The sequence below is a fragment of the Buceros rhinoceros genome, unplaced genomic scaffold (assembly GCF_000710305.1).
Source record: "Buceros rhinoceros silvestris isolate BGI_N320 unplaced genomic scaffold, ASM71030v1 scaffold7090, whole genome shotgun sequence".
NCBI lineage: Eukaryota > Metazoa > Chordata > Aves > Bucerotiformes > Bucerotidae > Buceros > Buceros rhinoceros.
Genome location: NW_010387806.1, coordinates 2,996 through 29,521, shown reverse-complemented (window position 1 = coordinate 29,521; position 26,526 = coordinate 2,996). Strand labels below are relative to the sequence as shown.

Sequence of the window (26,526 nt, the reverse complement as noted above, 5' to 3'; positions counted from 1 at the left end):
CTTTCCCTAAAACCAGAAGTAATTATGTAGTAAGTAATTACTGTTGTCTTGTTCAGTATGTCGTCTATGCCTCATGAGCAACAGTGGCAAACTGCAAGTGATAAATACATCCCAGGCATGCAAAGACATCCCAGGCATGAAGCTTTCCTTTGAGATGATGCTGGTTTGGTTTTTGTGCTTTTTGAAAAATTATCAAAATCTCAAGTTAAATAATTTTACAGATTTAAAAAACCCAAATAGCTTTTTTCTTAAAAGACGTAATCCAAAATACCACCTACTCTTTCAATGCAAACATCAGTCACCAGTAGATAAGTTGGAGTCAGAATAAAAATGCACTGTTCTGTGATGATAGAAAAGTGGGAGGAGTGCCTGACACACGAGAAGGCTGGGCTGCTGTTCAGTGAGACCTGGACACGCTGGAGAGGAAACTAATGGAGTTCAACAAGGGCAAGTGTGGAGTCCTGCACCTGGGGAGAAGTAACCCAGTACACCAGTACAGGTTAGGGGTTGACCTGCTGGAAAGCAGCTTCACAGAGAAGGACATGAGAGTCCTAGCGAACAAGCTAACCAGGAGTCGGCAGTGTGCTTTTGTGGCCAAGAAGGCCAGTGGTATCCCGGAGTGTATTAAGAGGACTGTGACCAGCAGGTCAAGGGAGGTTGTCCTTGCCCTCTACTCTGGGCTGGTGAGGTATTCTGGAATAGTGTGTCCCGTTCTAGGCTCCCAGTTCAAGAGAGACAAGGAATTGCTGAAGGGAGATCATGGAGGATTATGAAGATGATGAGGAGACTGGAGAATCTCTCTTGTGAGGAAAGGCTGAGAGACCTGGGTCTGTTTAGTTTGGAGAAAACTGAGAGAGGATCTTATTAATGATTATCAATATCTAAAGGTCAGGTGTCAAGATGATGGGGCCAAACTCTTTTCAGCAGTGCCCAGCAACAGGACAAGGGGCAACAGGCACACATTGGAATACAGAAAGTTCCATCTGAACATGAGGAAAAACTTCTTTATTTTGAGGGTGACAGAGCAATGGAACAGGCTGCCCAGAGGCGTTGTGGAGTCTTCTTCTCTGAGGACTTTCAAAACCCACCTGGTTGCATTCTTGTGCAACCTGCTCTAGGTGAACCTGCTTTAGCAGAGGGGTTGGACTAGATGTTCCCCAAAGGTTCCTTCCAACTCCTACCATTCTGTGATTCTCCAGACACTAACTCAAACTCAGTGAAACAAGTACTAACCAAGTTAAAAAAGCAATAGAAGTAGTGGTTTGGGGTACTGACTGGTAGATGAGTTCCTCATTTGTTCTGTAGGACTCAGAGCAGCATTTAAACAGTTTTGTTTCTCTTCATTTTTAAATTAAACTTTTTTTTTCCTCCCTCTGGCTCTCTTATCTATTGATGTAACTGTTGTTGCATGAGAAATTACCTCATTTCAGTGGCTGGAGCCAGTTTTTCTATCAGATGCAGTAAGGTTTCTTCATTTACTTAATGAGCCTGGATAGGTAGAAAATTAAGTATTAGGATGAGGAGATGAGGAAAACTAAAACAGAATTTTCTCTTTATTAGAGTGAGTTAAAAAAAAAAAAAATCTGTGTAAATAGCCAGTACATATAATTGATATTTGGATTATGGCTTGATTATTACTCTTCAGAAAAGGGACTTCGTTATCACTCAGTCATCAAAAAAGTAGCTGCATTCTGTGCTCATCTCATCTCATCTCATCTCTGAAGCTGAAAGAAGAGCTAGTTATTATCTTCAAGTGGGGTTATTAATGAGGGGAAAAATCATCCCCAATTACCGTGAAGCAAAATATTTCAACATTTACATATCTGAGACTTTAATTTTGATATACTTTTTCATAGGTTCTTAAGCTCAGATTTTATTCACTTTTCCAAACATTCCTATAGCGACATACTGAGGGAAGCTTGCACCTGTCCAAGTGCTGGCTTCCCCAGGTGTGTGCTTCAGAGTCACAGAAATGCTGCCTGTCCCACTCGTGTTGCCTGAGACTGATTTACACTGAGATAGATACCTTCATGCTGCTCTGTAAGAACAGTCTCAAGTGTAAGCTTCACTAAAGAAGTAAAAAATTCTGATCTGTCTATACTGACTGTGTTCACAGTCCTTTTTTTCTTTGCTGGAAACAGCCTGAGATTTATTTGGAAAAGCTAATTTAACCTCTTTTTTTTTTTTTTTTTAACAAAGTATTGAACCTTGTGAGATTAATGTTTTGGAAGTTTAGACTCTGAACCTCCTAGAATAAAACCTGAGCAACACAAAGGTGATGATTTAAATTCAGTTAAACATGTGGGCAGTAACTAGGAGATGGGAGAAGTGCTGTCCATACTGTGAAACCATCCATCAACGCAGACGCAAAGGTCTGACCTTGGCAGGTTCAGGAGGTAGGATGTCAAACACAGTTTGCAGTCAATTGGAAATGTAGCTACTAGACAAAGGAAACTCGATAATTGCACAGCTGTTTCAGTAGATTACGAATTTCCTAGAAAACAATAAAACAGACATCTGTGAATGAGAAAAGGAAAACATTTTTTTGTTGTTCTTCAAAAACTTAATTCCTGAAAGTCATCGGATATGTCCTTTGCAAACTACTTATCCCTTTGCAAAACTCACAGTCTGTAACCAATCAGTGCAGATTTCTCTACAGCATTTGTACCCATTAATGCCTCGTTGATTTACAGTGAAACTGCTGAAGAAAGAACTGTCTTGGACAACCATATAAATATTAAATTAATTTCTTGTGAAGGATGACTGCTATTACACTAAATATTAAATGAATTCATAATACTTGGACATTTGCAATAAATCACTACTGGGACTGCATACTAACACCCCACTCCAAATATTCTCTTTTTTTAAATATTAAAGCCGTGGAAGAGTTGCTCTCAAAGATATGCTCTCCAGCTTTGTAATACTGGAGGCATTAAATTCCCATGGCACAAGGAGGAGTTTTAACTTAGTCCCGTTTTACAGATGGGTGGAGAAGGCATGAAGGGGTTTGGGCTGAAATGCTGATCACTGGAGGTTCAAACCCAATCTGTTTCTCATGAGAGACATCACAGTAAATTATCAGCTCCTGACGGTCCTTGTTTTGCTTGAAGTGCTCTGAGCAGCATGGCAGAAGATCTGGCAATTTGATACCAGAAGGCTGAGAGCATTTGCCAGACTCAAAGGGAGGAAGAGCTGGATGTAATGTCTAATCTCCAGGCACCCGAAGTGCTTAGTATCGGTTCATCTCCAAATATCTTGCCCAAGGCCGTGATGGGAAGGATGGGACTCCTCTGGTTTTGACAAGCAGGACTAGGCTTAGCAATTGAAATAAGTCATCTTCTCTCCTTACTGAACACAGATCTTAGTCTCAAAAGTTTAGTAACGTGCTCAGTGGACTAAGAAGGGCTAAAAATCAATTCTTTATTTTTCCCTTTGTTAAAGTAGAACAAAAGCTACATCAGCAAGTTCATTACAGCTCTCTGTTATCTGAGAGATAGTAGCTTGAGTGAGGAAATTTATGCCAGCGCTAACTGTGAGGAGTGGAAGCCGTTCTTGTAAAGAAAATTGAATGACTGTCAGACTCATCCGCTTTTTAATGTGCAGATGGGTGTGAATATAAGCATCTCCTTCTTTCCAAAGATTTTTGCTTCTGTATCTTCAACGGTCCAAGTCACACGAGGTTTTTCTAATAAAATTTGCCGAGGTATTTAAATTAGAAGCAAAAATTAGAAAAGCTGCTACTACATAGGAATATTAATTGTTCATTATGCAGGGCTTCAGTTCACATAGTTACTTTGCATGTGCAAAGCTGCCAATTAAAGAGGCTCAAAGTGCTCACTGCTGCACAATAGCCGTTCCTCCAGAGCCCCACAACGGCTATTGTATTCTGTCACTGACCTTTAGACACCTTCAAATGCATATTGACACAGTATGCCAGGATCATTAGAGCTATTGTTTCAGTGTGCCACAGGGAAAGGAGAGTTTTGCAATTTCATGAAGAGCTTTAAAATTTGATATAATGATGACAGCAGGGCTATTTCTTAATTAAAGAGTGAGAGGAAAAACTAAAGGATTTTTCTGGTGCTTCAGGTGAATTCCAGCCTACACACCTACCACAGTTTCCACAACGGTCCCTTCCCATCAGGAAAAGTAGAAGTTTATCGGGGGCGTTTGGTCTGCTTTTCAATTGTTTCAAAGGGAATTTATTTATTGTTTTTGCCCCGATGGTGCCATATGGCCAACCTCCCTTAGTTTCCATGGATTCTGCCTGGATGAACATCTTGGCAGGATGGATCCTTTCATCCTGTGAGTGACAAACGCCCTTTTAAACAGAGTGTATAGTTGGAACCGGTAGTATGCAGGAGACTAGGATCTGGAAGCAGAGTTCATACTCTTAAAACATCAGTGGTCATTGTCTCCGTAATAACAATTAGGCTTCTTTATAGCTCTTCTGTGTCTTAATATCGAAGGTATTTCTATTTTCTTACCAGGAGCAGAGATTCCAGGCACTCCAAGTATTTAGTGTAGTAAATCCAAGCATCTTCTAAAAGCTTATCTTTATTTTATTGCCACCCTCCTATTCTTTAAAGCTACTTTGTGAAATTTCTTCAGCAGTCAGCACATAGAAGAGCATCATTTTAAACTTTGCATTTCTTCTACAGAGAATAAATAAATCACTGGCTTGTATTTCCAAAGCGTGTTCCTGCTTGAAGACAGGAAGATAGTTTCTATTCCTTAAGTATTTCAGTGTCTGGGTTCGTTTTTATCCTGTAGGATCCTATTATAGAAGAAATTATCAAATAGAGCTAAACTTCACAGCCTGGAGTCTCCAAAGATAGTCTTGGGTAAGGGCTTGCACTTCTGACAGAAGAGAAAGAAATTTAACAGACCTTTTGAAAAACTTCTTGCATCACTAAAAAAAAAAAAAAGAAAAATTTATTGCATATCATTGCTGGTTGCAACTCCAGGCTAGTGTTGTACAGCATGTACTAGGCCAGTTTCTGTAAAGAATCCCACTACTGAAAAAACTTCCTAGCTGAAGGACATACTATTTGGGATTTGTGTGTGCTCGAGGTAAATGTGCAGCAGGATTTCTCACACTGCTATAAAACCCACAAGGTCAGATGTGTTTCTTCAGTAATGCAGGCTGAACTTTTTTTTTCCACGTTAATTGAAAGGGTGCTGTTATCTTCTATTCATTCCTCTGTATTAGAAGCCCTTGTAGAACTTTGAAAGCTCCCATGCACTGCCGCTGCAATTGCCAGTTGTGAAATTTGTGGTCTATCTTCAAACATCAAGGTAATAGTTTTACCTTAACACAGAGAAGAATTGACCCACTTCTGGGAGGGAGATGCAGACAGAGCTATTAAACCACTGTCTTGTGCCTCCATTCTCCCTGTAGTAAATCTGCATGAGGTAGTAAATGAGGCAGTAATCATGAGCACTTCTCTTGCAGTGGGCTGGGATCTGAAATTTCACCTCAGACCCTTGTGCTTCCCAGCAGAGCTTTTTAACCATAGGGCCATATTTTTTACTTTGGGGGAGTTTCTCTATTGAGGAACAGGATTGTCCTGGAAGACAGAGAGCAGCATGTTGATTGTCGCCTTCCCTGCATGGGAAGATTTTACCTTTGCTGTCCCACTGAAACTGTACAATTTCTTTCAAAAGGCACATGCTCATTGCCTGGGTGGATTTGAAAATGTAGATAGTCTTTGCAGTGTGTTAGGACCTTACTCCGCTGAATGCGTTGAAGCCCCATGTCCTGGGTTCAGCTAGGGTAGAGCTGATTTCCACAGCCAGGTAACTGGACCGAACAAGCCAGTGGGATATTCGATACCATACTGATGACATGACCAGTACATATAAGGGGGGGCCTAGGTGGGAGAGGAGGCATTTTTTTCGAACAGCTGCACAGCTCAGCTGCGGGGTTCATTGTGGTGGCAGTAAGCAGTGCATTGTATATCACTTGCTTTATTATCATTCACGCTCTCTAATTGTGTTGTTCAAGCAAGCTCTCCTTATCTTAACCCATATGGCTTTACTTTTACCTTTTTTTTCTTCCCCCCTTTGGAGGGGGAGGGGAAGGAATGAGAGAGTGGTTGCCTGGTGCTTAGTTGCATTAGTTGTTTAAACCACCACACCCTGTTGGATGGGGAGAGATTTTCATAAGAACTTTATGAGCAACAGCTCAAGTTCTACCTGAAATTGCCTCTAGTCATGGCAGTTTTGTTTCCTGCCACACACACTGAGATTTCTCCAAAAGAAAAATGAAGGGAGTTACTGTGTCTGCTCACTGCCCATATTTCATTTGGTTCCTTTGCAGAAGGAGAAGAAGAGTGGGCTGCTGAAACTTCTAGCAGGAGCATCAACAAAGAAGAAGTCACGCTCCCCACCATCCGTGTCCCCCACACATGATCCCCAGGCAGCCATCGAAGGAGCCCTGCAAGGGGCAGTGGGACCTGAGCTCTCCTCCCTCTCCAGCCACGGCAGGGCTGGCTCATGCCCTATTGAGAGTGAAATGCAAGGAGCCATGGGGCTGGAGCCTCTGCACAGGAAAACAGGCTCCTTGGATTTGAATTTTTCCATCCCTTCTCCTGCCAGGCAGCCCCTCTCTTCCATGGCAGCTATTCGGCCAGAGCCCAAGCCTTTGCCCCGGGAAAGGTAAGCTGTGTATCTCCTGAGGTTGCCTGCATCCTCAGGGGGCATTTGAGGAGGGCTGCAAGTTTAACTGGCTCAAGGGCTGTTGCAGTTTTGCTGCTCTCTGGATTGACAGTCGGTAGTTCAGACGACTTTTAGGAAGACAAGACTTACATGCATCTGCCTATTGAAAATAATTTGACATGCAGTACAGGTTTAATATCTACTGATTAAAAAAGCAGCAAGCAGCACCTGTCCATAACACTATACAGCCCTGGTCTACCTATGGAGGACAGCAATGCTTTCTCAGCCCGAAGGGTGTAAATGCTGTTGGCAAAGGCCAATTTTTAAGTAGGATCCCTATGTTTTAATAAACTTAGAGAGTTGTCATGTGGCACTTCCTGCCTTGGGGCAACAGGGATGATGAGACCTCAGGAACCTTTCTGGCCTGTTCTGCAATACCAAAGACTGTTTCGAATTCTCCTTGTTTAGGATACCTCCAGGCAGAGCCATCTTCAATGACCTGTTATCAAAAATATAGCTCATTTCTAGAGAGGAATGTGCCAGTGATTCTGGAGTTCATTTCAGCTGCCTGCTCTGCACCTTGGTATCATAGAGTAACTGACCTTGCAAACCCAAAAAGAACAAAAACCAAAGTAAAAAAGCAGATGGAGAGAAAGATAATTGACTAGAAACAGGAGTACAGAAAAGAGAGAGGTCTCTATGTGCAGAGTCATATTGGCTTCAGGTAAATATTTTCTGCCAGACTGCAATTTGAGGTCTGGGAAGGGAAGAGATAATGCACTGGCAAAATAGTATTGAAATGCTTTCCACTCAGAAGGTAATTGGGGAGAACATGTTTTTTACAAAAGCATCAAAGAATTTTCAAAAGGCAGTCTAGGGAACTGTCTGGAGTTGATATTTAAAACAATTTTGGAGCAATAGTAGAGTTTTGAAGTTTTCAATAAATTAGTTTTATTTGAAAGAGGCTGAAGGGAATGGACTGGGCAAGCCACCTGACCCAGTTGGAGTCATGGATCAGGGCATAAGGGATAGTGCAGGACAGTTCATACCTTACACAGTATTTTTCTGAACATATGAACATACTGAACACTGTAACATATTCAAACTTTTCTAAGGCATCTGGTTTGTACCATAAGATGTGTTGCTGAGTAAACTGTACACAATGGACACAGCAGATACTAAGCAGATTAAAAACTAGTCCACTGGCATCAAAGCTAATTCTAGATCAGAAATCACTAGAACGTGATTGTGTGTGTATGTAGTGTAGCCCAACAAGAGCTAGGTCTTGGACCTGCACAGTCCAACATAAAGGCTTTGGTATTGCAGAACAGAGGACTGAAGTGGGAGGTAGGTGACGAAGAGGTCAGACCATTGGTACAGAGCGAAGTCAACATATTAGTAAGGAAAACACAGAGTAACAGTGTGTTTCAACAGAGCCAAATCTGAGGCAAAGGGAAGTGGCCTCAGAGAAGCATCATAAGAATGATGGAAGATTTTAACAATATATCGCTGTGAGTGTTACAGGGAGCTCTGGTACACTCGGTAAAGAGCAGACTTAGGAATGGTTCGGTAGCAGTCTGTAAGAGACTGCAGACAGGACAGACATGGGAATATTTTTACTCTAGGTTGCACATTTTGTCAAAAGAGATGATGTTCAAGCACAGCTATTGGACTCAAAGCAGAAATAAATACAGGCAAGTCCTTCAGCATTCTAATGAAGGCAGTGAGAGCACACTATCACGGCAGTCTCTTGTCCTTAAAATCCATGAAAAAGCAATTTAGAAAAAGGAGTGAAAAACCAATCCCTATTTAGGCGCACTTAATTTGGTCTATATCAGTTTAGATTAATGCTATAAGAAAAGCTAAATCAATATAAACCAGATTTAGCACCAGTGTAACTAAATCAGAGTGCTGCACCTTTAGTTAAACGTAGCCATGAAAAGAAGCTGGGACAAACATCCCCTGACATCTCCAGAGCCGGCTGTCGAGGTGCTGCTCTCAAAGCTTTACTGTAGAAAAGTCCAGATACATTATTTAATATGCCAAGGCCATATCCTTTAATATGCCATATCCTACAAATTTCTCAGTTCGCCTCAGAATGTTCTGGATAGTGAAATGTTTAACTGATGGCAGTTTTAAGTGGCAGAATAGAACCAGAGGGACATGAGTTCGCTGCATCTGCTCAGCCGTGCTTGAATCAGGAGTAAATAGATCTAGACTTCTAAATCTAAGTAAATACTTCCAGTTGCAGTATATAGTGGTAAGGAACTTACTCTGATTTTAAGCACTTTAATTCCTGAGTCTTAAATCCAAAAATAAGCTATAATTGAAGTAACCCTAATTATACACAGCAGGCAAGATTCTCTAATTGATTTAGGAATTAACTTCCGTATCATTGGTGTATCTGCATTCCTTAACTGATCATATGGGTTTTTTCATGCCCGTAATGGGAAATATTAATTACCTTCATGCTCTAGGAAGAATAATGCTTAGTCCTGGAAAAATCTGAGCAGATACATTAAACACTTGTCTCCTAGAAATTCATCCCACATCCATCTGTGCTCATTAAATCATCAAATTGCTTAGAAGTACCAAATTATATTATTTTTAAAACAAATTGCGGTTTCAAACCACTTGTTCTTTTCACATCTGGCAATGGAGAAACTCACATTCAACGTCACTCAGCTCCGTATTTTGCTTGTTTGCATTTTGATGCATTTCATCTGCACAGTAGGAGCAATTCTCTGAGAAAGAAAAGGGAGGAGAGGGAAAAAAAGGTTAGATAAACAGATTCAGATGCTGGATGAAATTTTAAAAAGCTGCAGAGCATTTCAGTGCACTTAGCTGTACTTGGCTTTGTGTCTCCCAACGCCCATCTGTGCGCATAGAGACAGAGCACTAAAAGGTTGGAAGAAGTAGCACATTCCTTAATATTTACGGCACTTGAAATGTGGCTCGTGCAGGCAGCAGAGCACTGCTACTTCTCCCACAGAGGCTGGCTTGCAGCTCCAGCACTCGCCACATCCAGGCTACTGATCAAACTTGAGCAGTCATGCCACTAGCAGTATTGGAGGTGCATTAAAGGGCTCTGATTGCTCCCAGCTCAATACTCACAATTTAAGGGGAGAGTTGCCTGTTCTGCTGCCTGACAGCACAGCCCTTCATGAGAGTCGCAGGCAGCCAGACAGGAAGGTGAAGTGAGCGTCGACCTCTTGGAGATGCTGTTAATGTTTATGCTCTCGTTCATTTTTTGGGCATGAGGAGGGTGATAAAAACAATTATTTTATCTTATCCTGCTTGATAGTCCAAAACCTGGTTATGGATGGCTAGATTAGAAAGGATAGTGCTGCTAGCTTTCCTGTCATTTAGCCTTTAATATTTAACTGGTTTACTGGAATAGGTAGTGCCCATCTCTGCCTTCTGGGTGTTTTTTCCTACTATTGGTTTATAAAACCACCTTCCTTCAGCTGCTCTCTGTATCCAGCTGTCCGAGCAGCAGAGCGGAGAAATTTGCCAGGTGAAATCCCTGTCACTTTGTGTTGCAGTGATTGACCGTCAAGTGAATACCCCGTCAGGCTGTGTGTGCCCCACATGCTCTTTTCTACTTACTGCTCCATCCAGTTTCTGCTGGTGCAAGAAACTGGGCCAGTACAGGGATGTGCTATGGTGAGGCAGGGCCTGGGCCAGGGACTTGCCCACATCCCACCAACACAGTTAGTTCATGTGGGAGAAGGGTGTTCTGTCTGCCTAGCAGTGCCAAAGCAAAATACTTTCCTTGCCACCCCCCTCAAGAAAATATGACTGTACATTAAGCAAAACAGGAGAGTTGAGTGTGCATGTGTGTGTGCATGAGTCATGTTCCGCTCGCTGCCTGGCACTGTTCCCAGGTGCGAACCTGAGTAAAACATGTCATGCGTTGTTGACTCTTTTATAGCAACTGTCATTAATTCTGCCATGTTATATTCTGAAAAAGCAGTAGTAGCCAGACTTACTGTCACGACTGGCCTATCTGCACCATGTTTCTGTGTTTTTGTGGAGCCTTCAAGCAAGTTGCAATCACAGCAGTGCTGCAGAAGATGGGAGCAGCGAGTTTGACCTTTAAAATAGACCTCTCCATGTTTCCATGTGTCCTTTCTACAAATCACTGTCACGTTAGTAATTGAGCTCCCGGTTCAAGGAAGCATTCAAGCATGTGCCTAATGCCCACTGACTTCAATTTTGCTGCGCACGTGTATCTTCTTTGCCAAAAGGGAAACGGAAGGAAGAGGTTTTTTCATTCCTGGAAAGTGATACTACAGAAATGACACCAGGAGTAAGTTCACACTGAACAGTGACAGGTGTGCACATGGTTAAGTGTCTCTCTGACTAGGGATACCTGCCTTAGAACTGAGAAACTATCTCAGTCCATCTCAGAAATGGAATCCTGCCATATTTCCAGCAGAAAGGTAAAAGATACAATTGAGATTTCTTCTTCTAAGGCTACTGATTCAGACACCATAATATGGTGAAGCACGTTCTGCCTTGTAGTGTGCAGAGGTGCTTTGCAGCTCTCTGCAATTTGCCAGTAAAAGGGTGAAGAAACATAGCTACTGAAAAGCGAAAGCAGTCGTTAACTGGGCTGGATTCTTCATTGTCACCAATTATCTAACCCTTCACAAAACTAACTGTATACCTAACACTCAAGGGACCTGATGGAGTCACAGGACTGGACTCCTGAAACCTGTCCTTTGTGCATGATACTTGGACAACCAGAAATTTGCATTAAGCATCCAAACTCAAGCACTCTAAACAGGTCCGGATTGGAGGTTAGCCCTGCAGACCTAGATTGCTTCATTGTACGTTTGTTTTCTTAAGTTTCTCTAGGTCCATCCTGGATGCATGTATTTACTCACTGAGCAGATTTACTCAGTATTTTGGGGTTTGTTTACTCAGTGTCCAGGCCTGAGATCAGCCCTTAATTACTGATCAGTTCTGATCAATACTGTTCAATGCCTGCCTGTGCATGCTGACAGAGAGCCTGCATGAGTAATTCAGGCCAGACAACTGACTCCTACGCAGCTAGGGTGTATGAGACGAGTCTTGCTCTATGGAAAGTGTGGTACAAGGCTCTGCAGCTGGAGGAGTCAGAGAAGCCAGTTTCTCTACACCTGCGCTACTCAGTGAGTTTTGCTGTAGTCACTTGCTAGAGGTCTTCCAACCTCTGCAGAAGATGGGGTGGTTTTGGCAGCCACATATTTCTTCCATGACCGAGGCTTGACTCGCATCCAGAGCAGGACATCTTGTGCACTAAAAGAGGCAGGCATCCGAGGGAAAAATAGCATGCAGTCATGTAATGAAAGATTATATTGCACACAAGCAAAAGTGAAGTCATGGGCAATTTTAGTTGCCTGTTTCTTCACCTCATATTCATGCATGTGAAACATTCATGTTCTGTTAAGGTAGTGGATGACTTTGTGCATCTACATACATGACATTTTCAGTCGGTTTGCTTTTTTAAAGGAAACAAACACAGAACATCCATCGTGTAACTTCTGTTTGAGATGCAGATGTCAGCAGTGGTAGGAAAGTGAGAGTTGGGTGGGACAGGTGTTTCTTTTGACTGCAAGGACAAGTGCTGTGAAGACTTGGGACAGTGGGCTCCCCATATCTTTGCTGATGGCAGAGGGATGAGGATGATGAACCCATCCTCATCTCCTAGTGAGTTAATTGTTACCAGGGTCCCTGTCCCACTCTCAGCCCCAGTGCCAGCTTCTACCCATGCAGTCTTCTGCCCCACTGGATGCCGTGTTCCAGCCCCAGGTTCCCTCTCTCCAAGGCTCTTTGCTCTCCCACACTCAGTTCAGCACAGCTGCCCTTCTCAGCAGTCATACCCACATCTTCTCTCAGGGCTTTCAGTGCTAATCATGGTCCCATTTCTTCCCTGGTTCTCAGTTTTTCTCTCATCAGCCTCTCTCTCCCTTCACCCCCTCCCTTGCCTTCCCCTCTCTCCAACTCCCTGAAGGAAAACCCCATCTCCTGTCCTTGCTGATACCACTTGCCAACTCTCTTCATGTATTTTCTCTTGGGCACTGAGGAACCTCCTCAGGCCACTGCCCATCCTGGGCAGTCCCCACCAGGGATGAAGTGCCCAACCCAGGGATGCCACAGCAGTCAGCAGTGGGAAAGTCCAGCATGGAGTCCGTACCCTGAGAGAAAAACATGAGGGGAGCCCATTGCTAGAAAAGGAAGAGAGGTCCCACAGAGCTAGGATGCCTTGGAGCATGAATCAGCAGAGGTTATCTTCAGTGCTCGTACAAGCCTCTACTAAGCATGTACCATTTGGGGACAGTTTGAATGCTTTTAACCTGGCCAAGAGCAAGTGATTTTCTGAAGGAACACTATCCTTGACAGACCAGTGAAGCCACAGGTCTTTGCTTCCAAGTATGGGAAGCTGAGAGCAGCTTGTGGAAGCCATTATCTGGGTTCTGCTGTTGCAAAAAAACCTTCAGATTATTCCTGAAGATGATGGGATCATTTGGGCTTTATGTGGGACCCTCAGCTTGACATTTGCAACTGCTATGGAGAGTTTGGGCTAAAATGATTAACATTTGTCAGAATTACAAGTATCTGAAAGTACGATTTACAACAGAAAATGCCAAACATTGTTAATAATAGGCAGAGGTGGTTGTCACACTTGTCAACATGATTATTGCCCAGTTAATTAGCATTTTTAAAAGCCAGTAATTTGTATAATGTGACACAGACAAAATTGAGAGGGCTCTGAGATCCATCTAAAATGCTAGGAAGCAGTTCAGTGTAAGAAAACCTACAATTTTATAGTAGCTTTTCAAAGAGGGAACAAAAGGGAAATGAAAAGGGGAGATATAAATAGAAGTATACAGGACTGCCTTTTTGGGAGTGAGGGAGGATGTCTGGGAGCAGAGATATTTTCTGCTAAAAATATATGGCTAATAGATGTATTTGCAATTCAGTTCCAGAGGATAAACTGGGCTGAGATGCCACCTGGAGGTCTGGAGGGGCGGCACCGCAGCGGTGCTGTGCTGCTGCCCGCTGCAGCCCTCACCGGGCTGCCTCTCCCAGGCCCAGCATGAAAAGCCTCCCAAGAGAAAAAGCCTAGCAGCTTTTTCCATCTCTCACAGAGGATTTCTTAACAGATTTGCAAGGTCTTTCGTATTTAAGATTTCGTTGTTCTACTGAAAACAGTTTGGTGCTGTCTTACGAGGTACCGTAGTTAATTAAATTTAAACCCTAGCATCTGGACTTCCCTTAAATGGGAAAAAGTATTTTATTTGGTAATGCAACAACTGAGATTTCTTTTTCTAAATCTCTATGGAGATGCTTGTGTAGAACCCTTTTTATGATGATGGGCACATTCCTGTTGAGCGTGATCACCTCCCTTCTCATGTGAACCATTTAGGGACCAGCAGCTCCTCACTCCAAGGATGCAGTCTGGCTTTAAAAGGATGGTGTCGTGCTTAAGGTATGACATGAGTGTTGGCAGTCCCAGGTGGCTCTTTTGGGGGACCCTGCCCAAGACACCGCCTTTTTCCGTGTTTCTGTTTCCTGATCTGCCAAAAGGGTCCCTGAGTGCCTACACACCATTCAATGTTGAGATCCAACCTTCTTCTTTCTTAAAGCCTCTTGAGATCCTGGTGATGATCCGATGCGCTGTGATTGTGCATGGTGTCGTGAAAGCTGAAACTTGGCATCATCTTAGCTAAAATTGTTCCACTCCGATAATTTAATTAATCAACACTACAGCAGAGTGTTTGAAATAATGTGTGCATTCATTTGCATAATGGCTGTAATTGGCAAAGCTTCATAATATAAGTGTAGCAGTTCCACAGAAGATAGTGTGATAGACCATTTTCCTGCAGCCAGCCAGCCAGCAGCATAAGTTTCAGCCTTTGTTATTTGCTTTTCCATAGAGGAAGGAAGTTACAGCAAGATTTATTGACCAAAGGACAGAGATGACAAACAGATTTTTGGTGGCACCTGAACACATGTTGTTTCTACATGACTCTTGCTGTGTCAAAATTAAAAGGCCATAGTCAGGTTTTAGAACAGAACTCCCACTCCAAACGGAGTTTAATGCTTTTCCAAGTAACGGAATGTTTGTCCACGGAGATGTCCAAACATAGAACCAAAGCTGGTATTTTCACTGTCATGTCAAAGTGGAGTCCCTACTTTCAGAACCACAGTCACTAGGTACCTGACCAATGTCTGCAAAGAAAGTTAGTGACTGCCACTGGAGAGCCCCTTGCTTTGGTACCATCTCCCTGGGAACTGCCTCAGAAAGTGGTCCAGAGTCTCTAGGGCATGTCAAAGTTGGTCCTTAAGGACAATATATTATTTTAAGTAAATACTCACCTTGTAATAAACATGACTGAGGCATCAGTGGCTGTGCAGTGGTTGTGAAAATATTAATCCTCAGGAGATGGGCTTTAGGTAATCAATTGGAATCTTTTAACTATCTTACTATATTCATTACTTTGCAATTAGCAAGAGAGTTATTGACTGTTAACCAAATGCCAGATGACTGTGAAAGTACATATGCTGAAGAAAAAGGGAAAAAAAGTGCAGCAGAAATATATTCCCTGCTCTGCACACAAGCGCATTGATATAAAAGGGCCCAGTATGTGCTCTGAGGAGGGCACCTGCTGATAAGCCTGAGTGCAGAATAGCCTTATCAGGATCAGACTCATCATTACTTCATTGAAATGAAGTGATACTTGAAAACTAAGTTCCTAGATAGCCCTGTGAGTGGTTCAGGACAGGGGCTCCCTGTTGGTTTCAAGAGTGCTTCGAAAGTCAGTTGATAGCTCTGCATTTTAGTTTCCCTTCCAGGTCTGAGGAACTCAAAGTACTTTCTCAAGAAACATGATAGGAAGAAAAATGTGAACTGCTTTAGCTAACCTCTGCCAATGTCACAGGGAGCTGGTGGGAGCACTGCAAAGCCCATTTTTCGTCATCAAGGGACAAAGGAAGAGCTACAGATGTTGTCTGTTTAGACTTCTGTAAGGTCTTTGACATGGTCCCCCGCAACATCCTTCTCTCTAAATTGGAGAGAGATGGATTTGATGGGTGGACTGTTCAGTGGATAGTGAATTTGCTGGATAGTCACATCCAGAGAGCAGTGGTCAACAGCTCAACATCCAGATGGACACTGGTGACAAGTGGTGTCCCTCAGGGGTCTGTTTAATATCTGCTTAGTATCTTATCAGTGACAAACACAGTGGGATCTAGTCCACCCTCAGCAGTTTGCAGACGACACCAAGCTGAGTGATGCAGTTGACAGGCCTGAGGGATGGGATGACATCCAGAAGGACCTGGACAAGTTCGAGAAGTGGGCCTATGTGAACCTTACCAGGTTCAACAACGCTGAGTGCAAACTGGCCTGCAACTGGGTCAGTATCAATAAAGGGTGGGGGATGAAGGGATTGAGAGCAACCCTGCAGAGAAGGATTTGGGGGTAGTGGTGGATGAAAGGCTGGACATGAATCAGCACCTGCAGCCCAGAAAGCAAATCATATACTGGCTTACATCAACAGAAGCATGGCCAGCAGGTCGAGGGAGGTGATTCTGCTCCTCTACTCCACCCTGGTGAGACTCCACCTGGGGTACTGCATCCAGCTCTGGGGACCCCAGGTCAAGAAAGACATGAACCTGTTGGAGCGGGTCCAGAGGAGGGCCACAAAAATGGCCAGAGGGATGGAGCGCATCTCCTATGAAAAAAGGCTAAGAGAGTTGGGGTGGTACAGCCTGGAGAAGGCTCCACGGACATGATTGCAACCTTTCAATACTTAAAGAAGGCTTATAAGATAGGGATGGTCTTTTTAGTAGGGCTTGATAGTTTCAGACTAGGTATAGGAAGAAATTTTTTACAATGAGGGTGGTGAAACACTGGAGCATGTTGCCCAGAGAGGTGGTAGATGCCCCATTCCTTGAAACATTGCAGGTCAGGTTTAGTTGGGTTCTGAGCAACATGATCTAGTTAAAGATATCCCTGCTCATTGCAGGGGCTGTTGGACTAGGTGACTTTTGAAGGTCCCTTCCAACCCAAACCATTCTATGATTCGATGACTTTTGGATGGAGCAGATGCAGTGCTGAATGAGAGGTGTTACAGCAGAAGCAGATGCAGCACCAGGAGAAAGCAGCTGAGTCCCTGCTCGCCACATGACCAGGACAGGGACAACCATGAGTAGTCCAGCCATTTGACAATACCTTCCTGCTTTCATGGTCTGACTCCAGAGTATGTCCTGGTTAAGTCTCCAGTTAAGCTGGCCAGAAATCTCTCCATTAAACTGAGTTTTAGTAGGAAGCGTGGGTGCATCAGATACAACTTGTCTATGAAAATGTAACTCAGTGCTGTTTCCAAAAGTATTTTTCCCCAAGATTTCTGGGGCCTGGCTGCTCCCATCAGGTGCAGGCTCAACCACTGCCTGACCAGGTCTTTGCGGTTTTTGTCTCCAAAGGTACCGCGTTGTGGTCCCATACCCACCTCAGAGCGAGGCCGAGATTGAACTGAAGGAAGGTGACATTGTGTTTGTGCACAAGAAACGTGAGGACGGCTGGTACAAAGGGACGTTGCAGAGGAACGGCAGGACAGGCCTCTTCCCTGGTAGCTTTGTTGAGAGCTTCTGAGGGCGGCTCGCCACTCCCTCAACTGGAGGAGCTTTCAGGGGAAACTGCATAGCACAAGAAGAGACAGTGAAGAGAAACTGGACTGATAACCACTGCCATTTTTATTTCCAAAGACTCCCCCCAGGCCCTTCGCTCTACAGCTCCGGCGACACAGTGCCCCGCTGTGCTCCTGAGACTGCGTGCGGTACATACAGTGGTATGTTGAAGTAGTGCCTTCCACCTGGAATCACAGACTGAAAGGACGCCCACCTGGACTGTACGTAACCTAAACTCCGGCTGTTAACCTTTGTGTAAATTATAGAGAAGATATCTTTAAAAAAAAAATTAAGAGGAAAGTTGTTATATTGCTGTAACTTATTTGTCAGAGCTGCAGTGTTCTTATTACTGGCCTATGCAAGATGGATTTGAGAGTTCAAGGAGGTGTGCTAGGAAGCTCTTAAACTGGGATTTCATTTTTCCCAAGGGAAAAAGAGGGAGGGGAGGGTGGAGAAAACCCCAGCTAAAGATCGGTGCATTGTCATGCAAGAAAGGGTGAGTGTCCAAAACGTTAATGTCATGCTTTCTATATACCTCAAAGATATGCTGCGCAAGTTTGTCAGTGAGTGTGTTAGTGCTCAGAGTCCCTCACCATCCGGTGTCCTGGTGCTGCTGCCGGGGAGGTCCTGGAGGAAGTACAGCCCCACCATTGAACTGTGGTTGTTTGAGCAGAATCCCTTTTGCCTGTCTTCTGCCTTTATTATATGCAGCATGAATTTTTGTCCTTCGGTATCACTTTCCATTGCTTTTTTGTAATGCGTACCTTTTTACTGTAAGAATTGCTCTACTTTATATATATTCCTACTAGATCAGACATTTCCTCTTTTTCATACATCTGGTGCTATTTTTTTTTTTAACCGTTAAAGATTTGGTTTGGTTAAACAGAGAGGCTGCAACAAGATTTTCATTCAACGTATGAAATTAGAAACGTACTGAAGATTGAGATCAGACTGCTTGTTTGTGCTTCCTAGAAGAAAAGCGAAGAGGCTGCTTGATCACCGATAAACATACCTGGAGGAGGAGCGTGCCTGTGCAACACACATGCACTCGATCTCTCCTACCTATTTAGAGTGGCTGAAGATCTATGCTGAAGCAGAGCATTCTGTCTGGAGACCGGTAATTACTCCAGAACTGGAAGTAATTCCCAGAGGAGCCGTTTTAATTGACTTTTTCATGGCAATAAGAAGAACACTGCAGGTTCTAGCACGCGCAGGGACTGTGGAGTTTTCCTCTGTGTTTGCATCACGGAGACAAGAGCTGATCTGCAACGGCTGTATTTAGTATTATTGAAATGTGATTTCTTACTGTAGAAATGTACAGTTCTGGAGATTGTTCGATTTCTTAACATGGTCAAGCTACATACAAACTGTATCAGGCAATATAAGCTTCCATCTACCAGGGACTTGAAGGTGCAATAAATGTGAAGCAAATTTAGCCAGTTATTCGTATGAAGCAGAATGAGAAAAAAATCCATAATGCTATTGTGAAAGTATTTAAATAGACATCAGCTCTTGAGGAATGAAACATGATGAAAGGCTTTTCATAGCTGTATCCGTACCTTGCCTTTGCCAGCGGCTGGCTGATTGCCAAAGCCCACATGTGGTGGTCGTTTAAAAGCGTGTCGGAGGCACTGTAACCTGGAGATGATCTTATTAAAAGGAAGAGGCCCAGTGGGTGAACATTGTTACTGCGTAACCAGTATTTCATATGCGAAGGTGTAAGTTTTGTTTTCATTCAAGCCGTGCATACCAGTACATATCGAAATCCATGTAAGTGAGTGTTCCTATTTAAGTTTCGTCCTCTGTAAAATAAGTTTCTTCTTGCTGTCACACGTAACAAACCGATTCCAGAAACACAGTTCTTGACTGAGTATAGCACCTTCAAACAGGAAGGCGTCATTTTCAGGGTGTTTCTTTTTATACTTAACATTGCTGCATTTGCTCATATTCAAAAACATACTGAGTCAGTCACTAAAAGTTTAGTTACTGTTGAGGGGGAATTGTCTTTTTAGAACCAGTAAGAAAATGAGGAAACATCTTCTGGAAAGACTTGATTGAAACTAGAGCCATATCTGTTCCACCTATTTGGGCCAGGTCAGAATTGGTATCATTGCACCTCAAACAGCAACCTGCACAGTCAGCGAGTCAGCAACACCACAATGCATTTTATCGATTCCAATAAAAATTCTGGGTTAGATCTGTCGGAGATGAGGAGAATTTTTCTGACAATTTACAGCGGTTAAAGCTCTTTTAAAATCCTGTTCTGTGGGTGTATTTACTACACTCAGAAAAATGAAACAGGATGGCGGCTTGCTTGCTGCCTATTGTGTTTAGCCAAATCTAAAATGGTTCCAGATTTCCACCTTTTCATGCTTAGCTCTAACAGGACAAAAGTTGGTGCGTGAGAAGATCAAGAAAAACACAGAGATGTTGTGTCATGAAATCAGTGCTTTAAAGTATATTTTGCAGGGAGGATGATGGGTTTTTTAACAGACAACAACCCTTCCAGTCATACCTCCTACAAGGAAAAATACTGGGACAAGGTTGTGTTTGTCCTTTGATAACAGCTGTTTCCAGCCCCTGTATATTGCTTATCATCACAGTCTGGGTTACTGAGTAATCTTCTTGGACAAATCCCTTCCACGCCAGGAGCACAAGTGCAGACCTTAATACAGTTTGGCGATAGAAAAATGTGATCCAGCGCCACTCGGAAAGTCCTGGACTGAGAGAGGTTTGAATTGTACTGTGGCTCATTTTTACCTGTCGTACCAGGGAATGGGGGAGGAGGGGGCATCTGCATCTCCTACAGTGGAGGGGGGGGAGGGGCGGGGAGAAGAAAAGCCTCCTTCTGGTGGCCTCAGTTTGTAAAAAGCCAGGTTTGCTCTTCTAGAAATGGGTTCAAGTGATTGAACAATTCCTTTGAACTTTGCACAGCTCAGAAAATGTTTTTTGTTATACATGAATGTTAACGTGATTTAGAAAATGTTGGAGGATAAGAGTACAGATGAACTACAATGACTGTGTTTCTGATTCTTTAAATAAAATAAGCATTAAAACAACTTGTGTGAAGTTTCTTGCTCTCTATTAGATGGCAAAATGAACGAGAAATCTAAGTGGCTCTGAGGTTTGCAAAGAAAACAGGGAAGACCCCTCTGCAAACCCTGCTTTTTTGAGCAGCCCCTACGTCTCCTTTGCTGTCAGTGGTAATTCCCAGATAAATAAAGTCCAGTTAAAGGTAAGAGATGCCTCAGCACACATCGAAATATCTTTCTGGATCTTCTTTTGGCAGATATGGGATTCTTCAAAATCTTGAGAAATTAACAACTTACCTGTGGAGAAAAGGTGTGTGGGTTCAGAGAAAGAGCATGAGAACAGGCTGGGAAGAGGGACTAAGGTGGCAGGGGCAAGGCTGTGGCAAAGAGGCTGGGAGGGGATGTGCCAGCAAAAGCGTTTGCAAGGAAAACGTCAGTCTCTAATCCTGCTAGCGGGCTTTGGGGGTGCTCTGAGGTCACCTGACGGGTTGAGCAGGTTTGTGGGCAAAGGAAGACCCCTTTTCTTCTGCCCTGGGTGATCTTGGGCCTGGTGCCAGCAGGGTCTGTGTGTCCTCCAGGCTACATACAGCCAGGGAACCAGGAGATAAGGAAGAAGCAGGTGGTACCCTGGGCGTCCAAATAGCTCCCTAACCCAGGTGAGGGCCATAAGCCCAGTTTTGCACATAGCCTGAGCTTCCTCTTCACCAGCACCATGCAAATCATCTGGAGGGAGAGCATGCACAGGGTCCAGATGCGTTTGCTGGGAAGAGGCACCCAGTTGGTGATTCATTGCCCCAGTAGGGAGTGCATAGGACAAGGAGGAGCCATGCTCAGCTAGCTCACCATTGTCTTTATCATGGGCTTGCTCAAGGCAGCCACCCCTCCGGAGAGGTGACACAAGTCTCTCTTTGCCTCAGCTGGATCTTTTTTTGCCTCAGCTGGATTCTGAGTCAAAATTCTGAAACACAGGAACCTCCAGAATTTGAACGTGGGGAGGCGTCACCTCCCTGCCTGCTCACGTCTCTGCCTGCCCTGTCTGACAAGCAGAGTGGTGCAAAATGTGGCATGGAGGAGCCGTTAGAAGCTGGTCTAGAGTACTGGTCCTCTCCGCACTTCATCATGTCCTGCTCCTCTGACATCTCTTCAGCCTGTGCTACCAGCACATGCTGCACAGCCTTTGCACTTTACACCACCTTTGCTTCTGCTGCAGTGCCTGATAGGAATCCCAGTCATGTTTTGAAAGAAAAATAATCATCATAAAATTGTCACACAGCTTGTCTATTTCTAAATGCTCATGGAGAGGAGAACCACGTATACAACACCTACAGGGCTTTCCTGCGGCCAGAAGCTCTTCCTGACATCAGCAGCTCCTTATAACACGGTGAACCTGGCAGCTACATGGCTCATCTAGTCAGTGCCAAACCAAATAAATGAGCTGTACAAGCAGGGAAGCCAAGAGGTGATACAGTCTGGAGAAGGCTCTGTCCTCATGTTCCAGCCTCTCTTTTATGTAGCAAAAATAACTTTCCAAGCAGTCACAGATGTATTTCCAACCACTGCACCAAGGGGTGCAGGTGTCTCCCCTCCCTTCAGAAAATGACTTGATTTTTCTCAGACACTGAGCAGCACCACTTGCCCACAGTGCTGCGGAGGAGCTACAAGCCAGGCCCCCAAGAGTCTTGCATCAGGGGGGTCTTCTTGCCCTGTACCCCTCCCAGCAGCATGCTGCGGCAGACAGACTGTGTGTGTTCCCTCTCTGTTTATAGGAACATCTCAGCTGCAGATGAGCCCATCCCCACTTGTCTCCCTTCTTTACTCCCAACCTATGGAGACCCCAGCAGCCCCCAGGAAAGACAGCCAGTGCCCCTTTGACTGCGCAAGGAAGTCACTGAAAGCTGTTTCCAACACAAACAACTCTTCCGCAAAAGCTGAGATGCGACACTGTTTTTTCAAAGGCAAAAGAAACAGTTCTGCATGTGGGATTATGAGCTTTGCAACTTTCTGTGTACACACGTATGTGTGTGTACGTAAAAACTGACAAGCAAGGAATGCTGCAGGGGAGAGGGTCTGCCCCAGTGGTGGCTGCCCCTGTAGAATCTACCCACCCCTCTCAGAGAGGACTTGGAGTGGGAGCTGGCTTTTTAGTTAAGAGTGAATGTCCATGGGGGAAATGTCATGCCCAGCAAAAGATGGGGGTGAGCAAAGAGGGAGCTGCCTCCAGTGATGAGGTTGCCATCACCATGGGCTCCCCATGGGGAGTGCAACAGTGATGGGGAGCACAGCTAAGTGATGAGGCAGAGGAAAAATGAAGCCATTAAGACAGGAGGGAAGGGAGTAGTATCTTCAACTTATTGTCAGAGAAGGAAAATTTATAAAATTTGCATTTCCCATCTGCACAAGAACTTTGTAGAGCTGATACCAGTCATGTCAGTGCGTGCAACCCCCCAGCAGGCCCCAGAAGTGCAGTTTTGGGGTGGGGTGTGCATGGCAGCAGTGGAGAGTAGATCCATTGCCAGAAGGGCATGTCCTCTGTCATTCTCACCTGGCCAAGCAGGACCACAACAAGTGCTTGGGTACCAGGGTTCCTGAGGAGGGCACATCACAGGGGACCACAGAGACAGGGCAGTGCCTGGCAGTGCATCTCCACCTGCTGAGCAGAAACACACACAGTACCAGCCCCGAGGAAACTCGCTGGAGTCCTGGTTCTGCCACTGAGTCAGGATGGGAGTTGAAGCTTGTCACATACCCACTGCCACCCCCAACCCAGATACGTGAGGACCCTGCCCCGCATCAACAGCTGCCTTCATGGGGCACTCAGGGCTGGCTCTTGCGTGTGATGCTGCGCAGCCAAGGGGTCTGTGAGCTACCCCCTACAGCTTTCCTTCCTCCCCAGCAATAGCAGAAAGGCTTTCACTTTCTCTTCCGCGTGGGTATGTCGAATTTGCCCTCCAGCTGCCCACTGGAAAATCAGCCTAATCAGACAGAAGGGCAATTTGTTAAGGTTTTCCCCCTCCCCTCCCCAGATAATTGCCTGGGATCCGCATTAATGGAAACATAAATTGACTGCCACTCTGCTAAATGACAATCAGGTTTTGTTTGACAGAGCTGGGAAGTATCTTATCCTGAACATTGGCACTGAACAATCTAAATGCAAATTGCAAAATGTTTGGGGGTAAGGAGGCTGTTTATCTTCTGATGATGTTCTGTGATAATGCAGAGAGGGGAGAGAATTGCCTTTCAGTTCCTAAAGGCTATCAAATTGTGTAATGGTTAAACTGTGGGGCCGGTGTTTACATACTATTTTAATGGACCAGACTCCGTTATTTGGCATAGATTTTCTTTTAACAAATCACTTTTTTAAACAGTCACATTTCAGCCGTATTTCAGCAATTCTCAGGCACCCAGGTTAGCGTGGAAAATGACAGAGCTGCCACCATTTTAATCCTGTTATGTCTATTGCTCCCGGCTTGTTCTCCTCTGATGAAACACATTGCGGTGCCTTGGAGAGACAGAAAAACATTTGCTGTGCCCCTGGCCTATTTCTCGTGTTAGGTTAGCAGGTCTATACACTGCCCTGTATCTCCAGTGCTCTTACGCATGAATGGTTACAGGACACAACCGAAAAATGAATTGCAGACAACACTACAACTTCTCGAGGGACGCCCATGTGCTGGGGGTTACCTCTCATGCTGGCAGCTCCACATGGGATGCACAAGAGCTTTTGCACCTATTGATTGATTGTAAAAAAACTTTCTGCAAAAGTCAAAGCCTTTAAACCTGCTCAGCACATGGCTCTTGCACGTTACTCCCTGCTATGGTGCCAAGCTCCAGGGGGAGGTGCAGTGTGCACTGGGGCACTACATGGTGGGAACCAGGGCACCACTCTGTATGGGGAATGCACAGGGTCTGGTGTCTGCACCAGCTGCCGAGGCAGGCATGACATCTGTGCTGGTGTTTGTACCATGGTGGCATTTTCCACAGGGAAAGCAATAAATAGTTTTCTTTAGTCTTGTCCTGGAGGGAAGAGTTGTCTGCAGCAGCTTAGGGAGGTTCAACAACTCAAAGCTTTCGGCAGCTCGCAGAATTGGTCTCCCTGAATTTTTTCTGCTGTAAGTTTGTAATCTAATCCTCTCAGAGCTTGATTTAGGTTTCTGCATTTCTCCATAAATGAAGGAATAGGTCTGAGTTTACTCCAACAGTTTTGCTCATCTGGGAGGTAGAGGAAGAAAAGGATTAATGTGTTATTTTTATTTTTCATTGTAAATACGTCTGATGCAGAAAAATGTGCACAAATCTCTACAAGGCAGGGAAAAAACAATAGATCTGTAAAACTGACACAAGTTGTATGCGTATAAATTGTTTGGCCTTCAGATCATTTGGTCTAGAAGAGCCAAATAACTCACACAAATCTGTGATTAAAAGGACGTTGGAAAGTAAATGAATACACCAGGAGTGGCCATTACAATCTGGACTTTTAGGAAGGGAAATCGGTGAGCAGTGACTGTACTCCATCTGGGAGGGCTCTGCCCTCTCTCTGTTCAGAGGTCAGTTGGGATTTTGGTTTCACCCACCAGCTCTGCTCTTGTGACTGAGACCTTTAGGAACCAGCCAGGGCATCCCTCGAAAGAGACTTATCGCACCATGGGAGAAGAAGGACTAAAGACAGTTTTTGTAAATTCAGCGAATTAATGAGCACTTGTTTAACTTACTGTTGTTAGAAAATACAGCAAGTGATTTTCAAAAGGCTGCGATGACATGGCTGCTAACCTGCGGCTCTTGTGAGCGACCGAGTTGAGGACAGCTGGTGGTTATTGCTTCTGCCAGCAGCTGCATGAGTTGAACACAACAGATCTTGCCTTCACTGCTGTGATAAATATTTATATATACACACGCACATAAAATACACACATACACGTGTATATGTATGTACATAGATATTTACATATATCACCATCACTGTTTAGTACCAACCCCTAAAAATGTTAGGCACACCTGCTGAGCTCTTACAGTGCTGCAGCATTTTGTGCCATTTTGATTGACGCTATTTAAGCTGGTCCAGGGCTACCTCTGCTTGTGACAGAGGGGGTAGCATTGAAAGAGTTTCAGACAACAGCTGTAAAGCAACATCAGCAACCTGAAAGAAGCCACCCTGGTGTCTGAACGGCGAATGTCTCCCTTGTCTGAAGGACGTGGCCCTTCTGGCAGCTTCTAGATTTTCTCTAATGCCCTTCCAACAGTTTGGAGATGCAGCAATAGGATTCATTTAAGAAATGAGTCAATGGCCAAACTTTCTATTAATATCAGAGGCCTCTGGAACAGGGACTTAAAAGGAAAACGAAAAAAAAATCAAATCCTTCTTCCTTCAAATCTCCAATCCTCATAGAAGAGTTATTCATTAAGCAGGGCAGTGTTCGTTTACATTTAAAGGCAGAAAAATGTATTCTTGAGGATTTCCCATGGCTTAACTTGAAGAGCCGTTGCAATATTGTACCTCCATCCAATTACCCTGAGCAGAGGACAGTAAAGTGCTCTGGAAATACATACCCAATTAATGCTAAATTTTGCCCAAGACAATTTGTTAAAAGCACTGCTTCACTTTGTCTAAATAAATATTCATTAGCTGAGAGAGAGAGAGAGAGCGAGCACAAGAAAATGAGGGAGGGTAACTGGGGTGAGGAGGATCAGGTCGCCAATTCCTGCTCCAGGGGGCATTGGGTTAATTATACGAAGCAGAGAGAGAGTGAGTGCCCCAGGCAGCAACCAGCCCCTGTGATTCTAGTCCTGGGGATTGGCCATTGCACTGGGAGAGGGGCCAGCAGATGAGGATGTTGTTCCAAGGATGTGGAGAATCTCATCACCGCCTCAGTATTGGCTGGTGCCTGACGTAATGACACCTTAGACATTGCTGGATACTTGAGCAGCTGGTGGGGCAGCATCTCCCACCATCCCTGCAGCACTGGCAGGCAATGCCTGAGGTTCAGCACAAGCAGGAAAGGCCAGAGCAGCAGAGCACTTAGACCCAGCTCCAGGAGTGGTCTGCTGGTGCTCTTCTATCAATAGCGTGTTCTTTTCCCTCCTGCACCCTACCTGAGCCTACCCAGGCTGGCAGGTAGGGCTTGGCTCTTGCTGGAGAATTATTATATGGAACTAT

The 26,526-nt window shown here is 44.4% G+C and overlaps 1 protein-coding gene across 1 annotated transcript in view; it reads left to right on the top strand.

The window, feature by feature from the left end:
* Positions 1 to 17,628, top strand: part of SH3RF3 (SH3 domain containing ring finger 3) — a 53,164-nt gene extending 35,536 nt beyond the window's left edge. Inside the window, exons 6-7 of the mRNA XM_010135363.1 lie at positions 6,326 to 6,663; positions 17,140 to 17,628. Of these exons, the coding sequence (XP_010133665.1) occupies positions 6,326 to 6,663; positions 17,140 to 17,308 (507 nt within the window). The 3' untranslated portion in view covers positions 17,309 to 17,628. The remainder of the gene's footprint in view (positions 1 to 6,325; positions 6,664 to 17,139) is intronic.
* Positions 17,629 to 26,526: the final 8,898 nt, after the last annotated feature.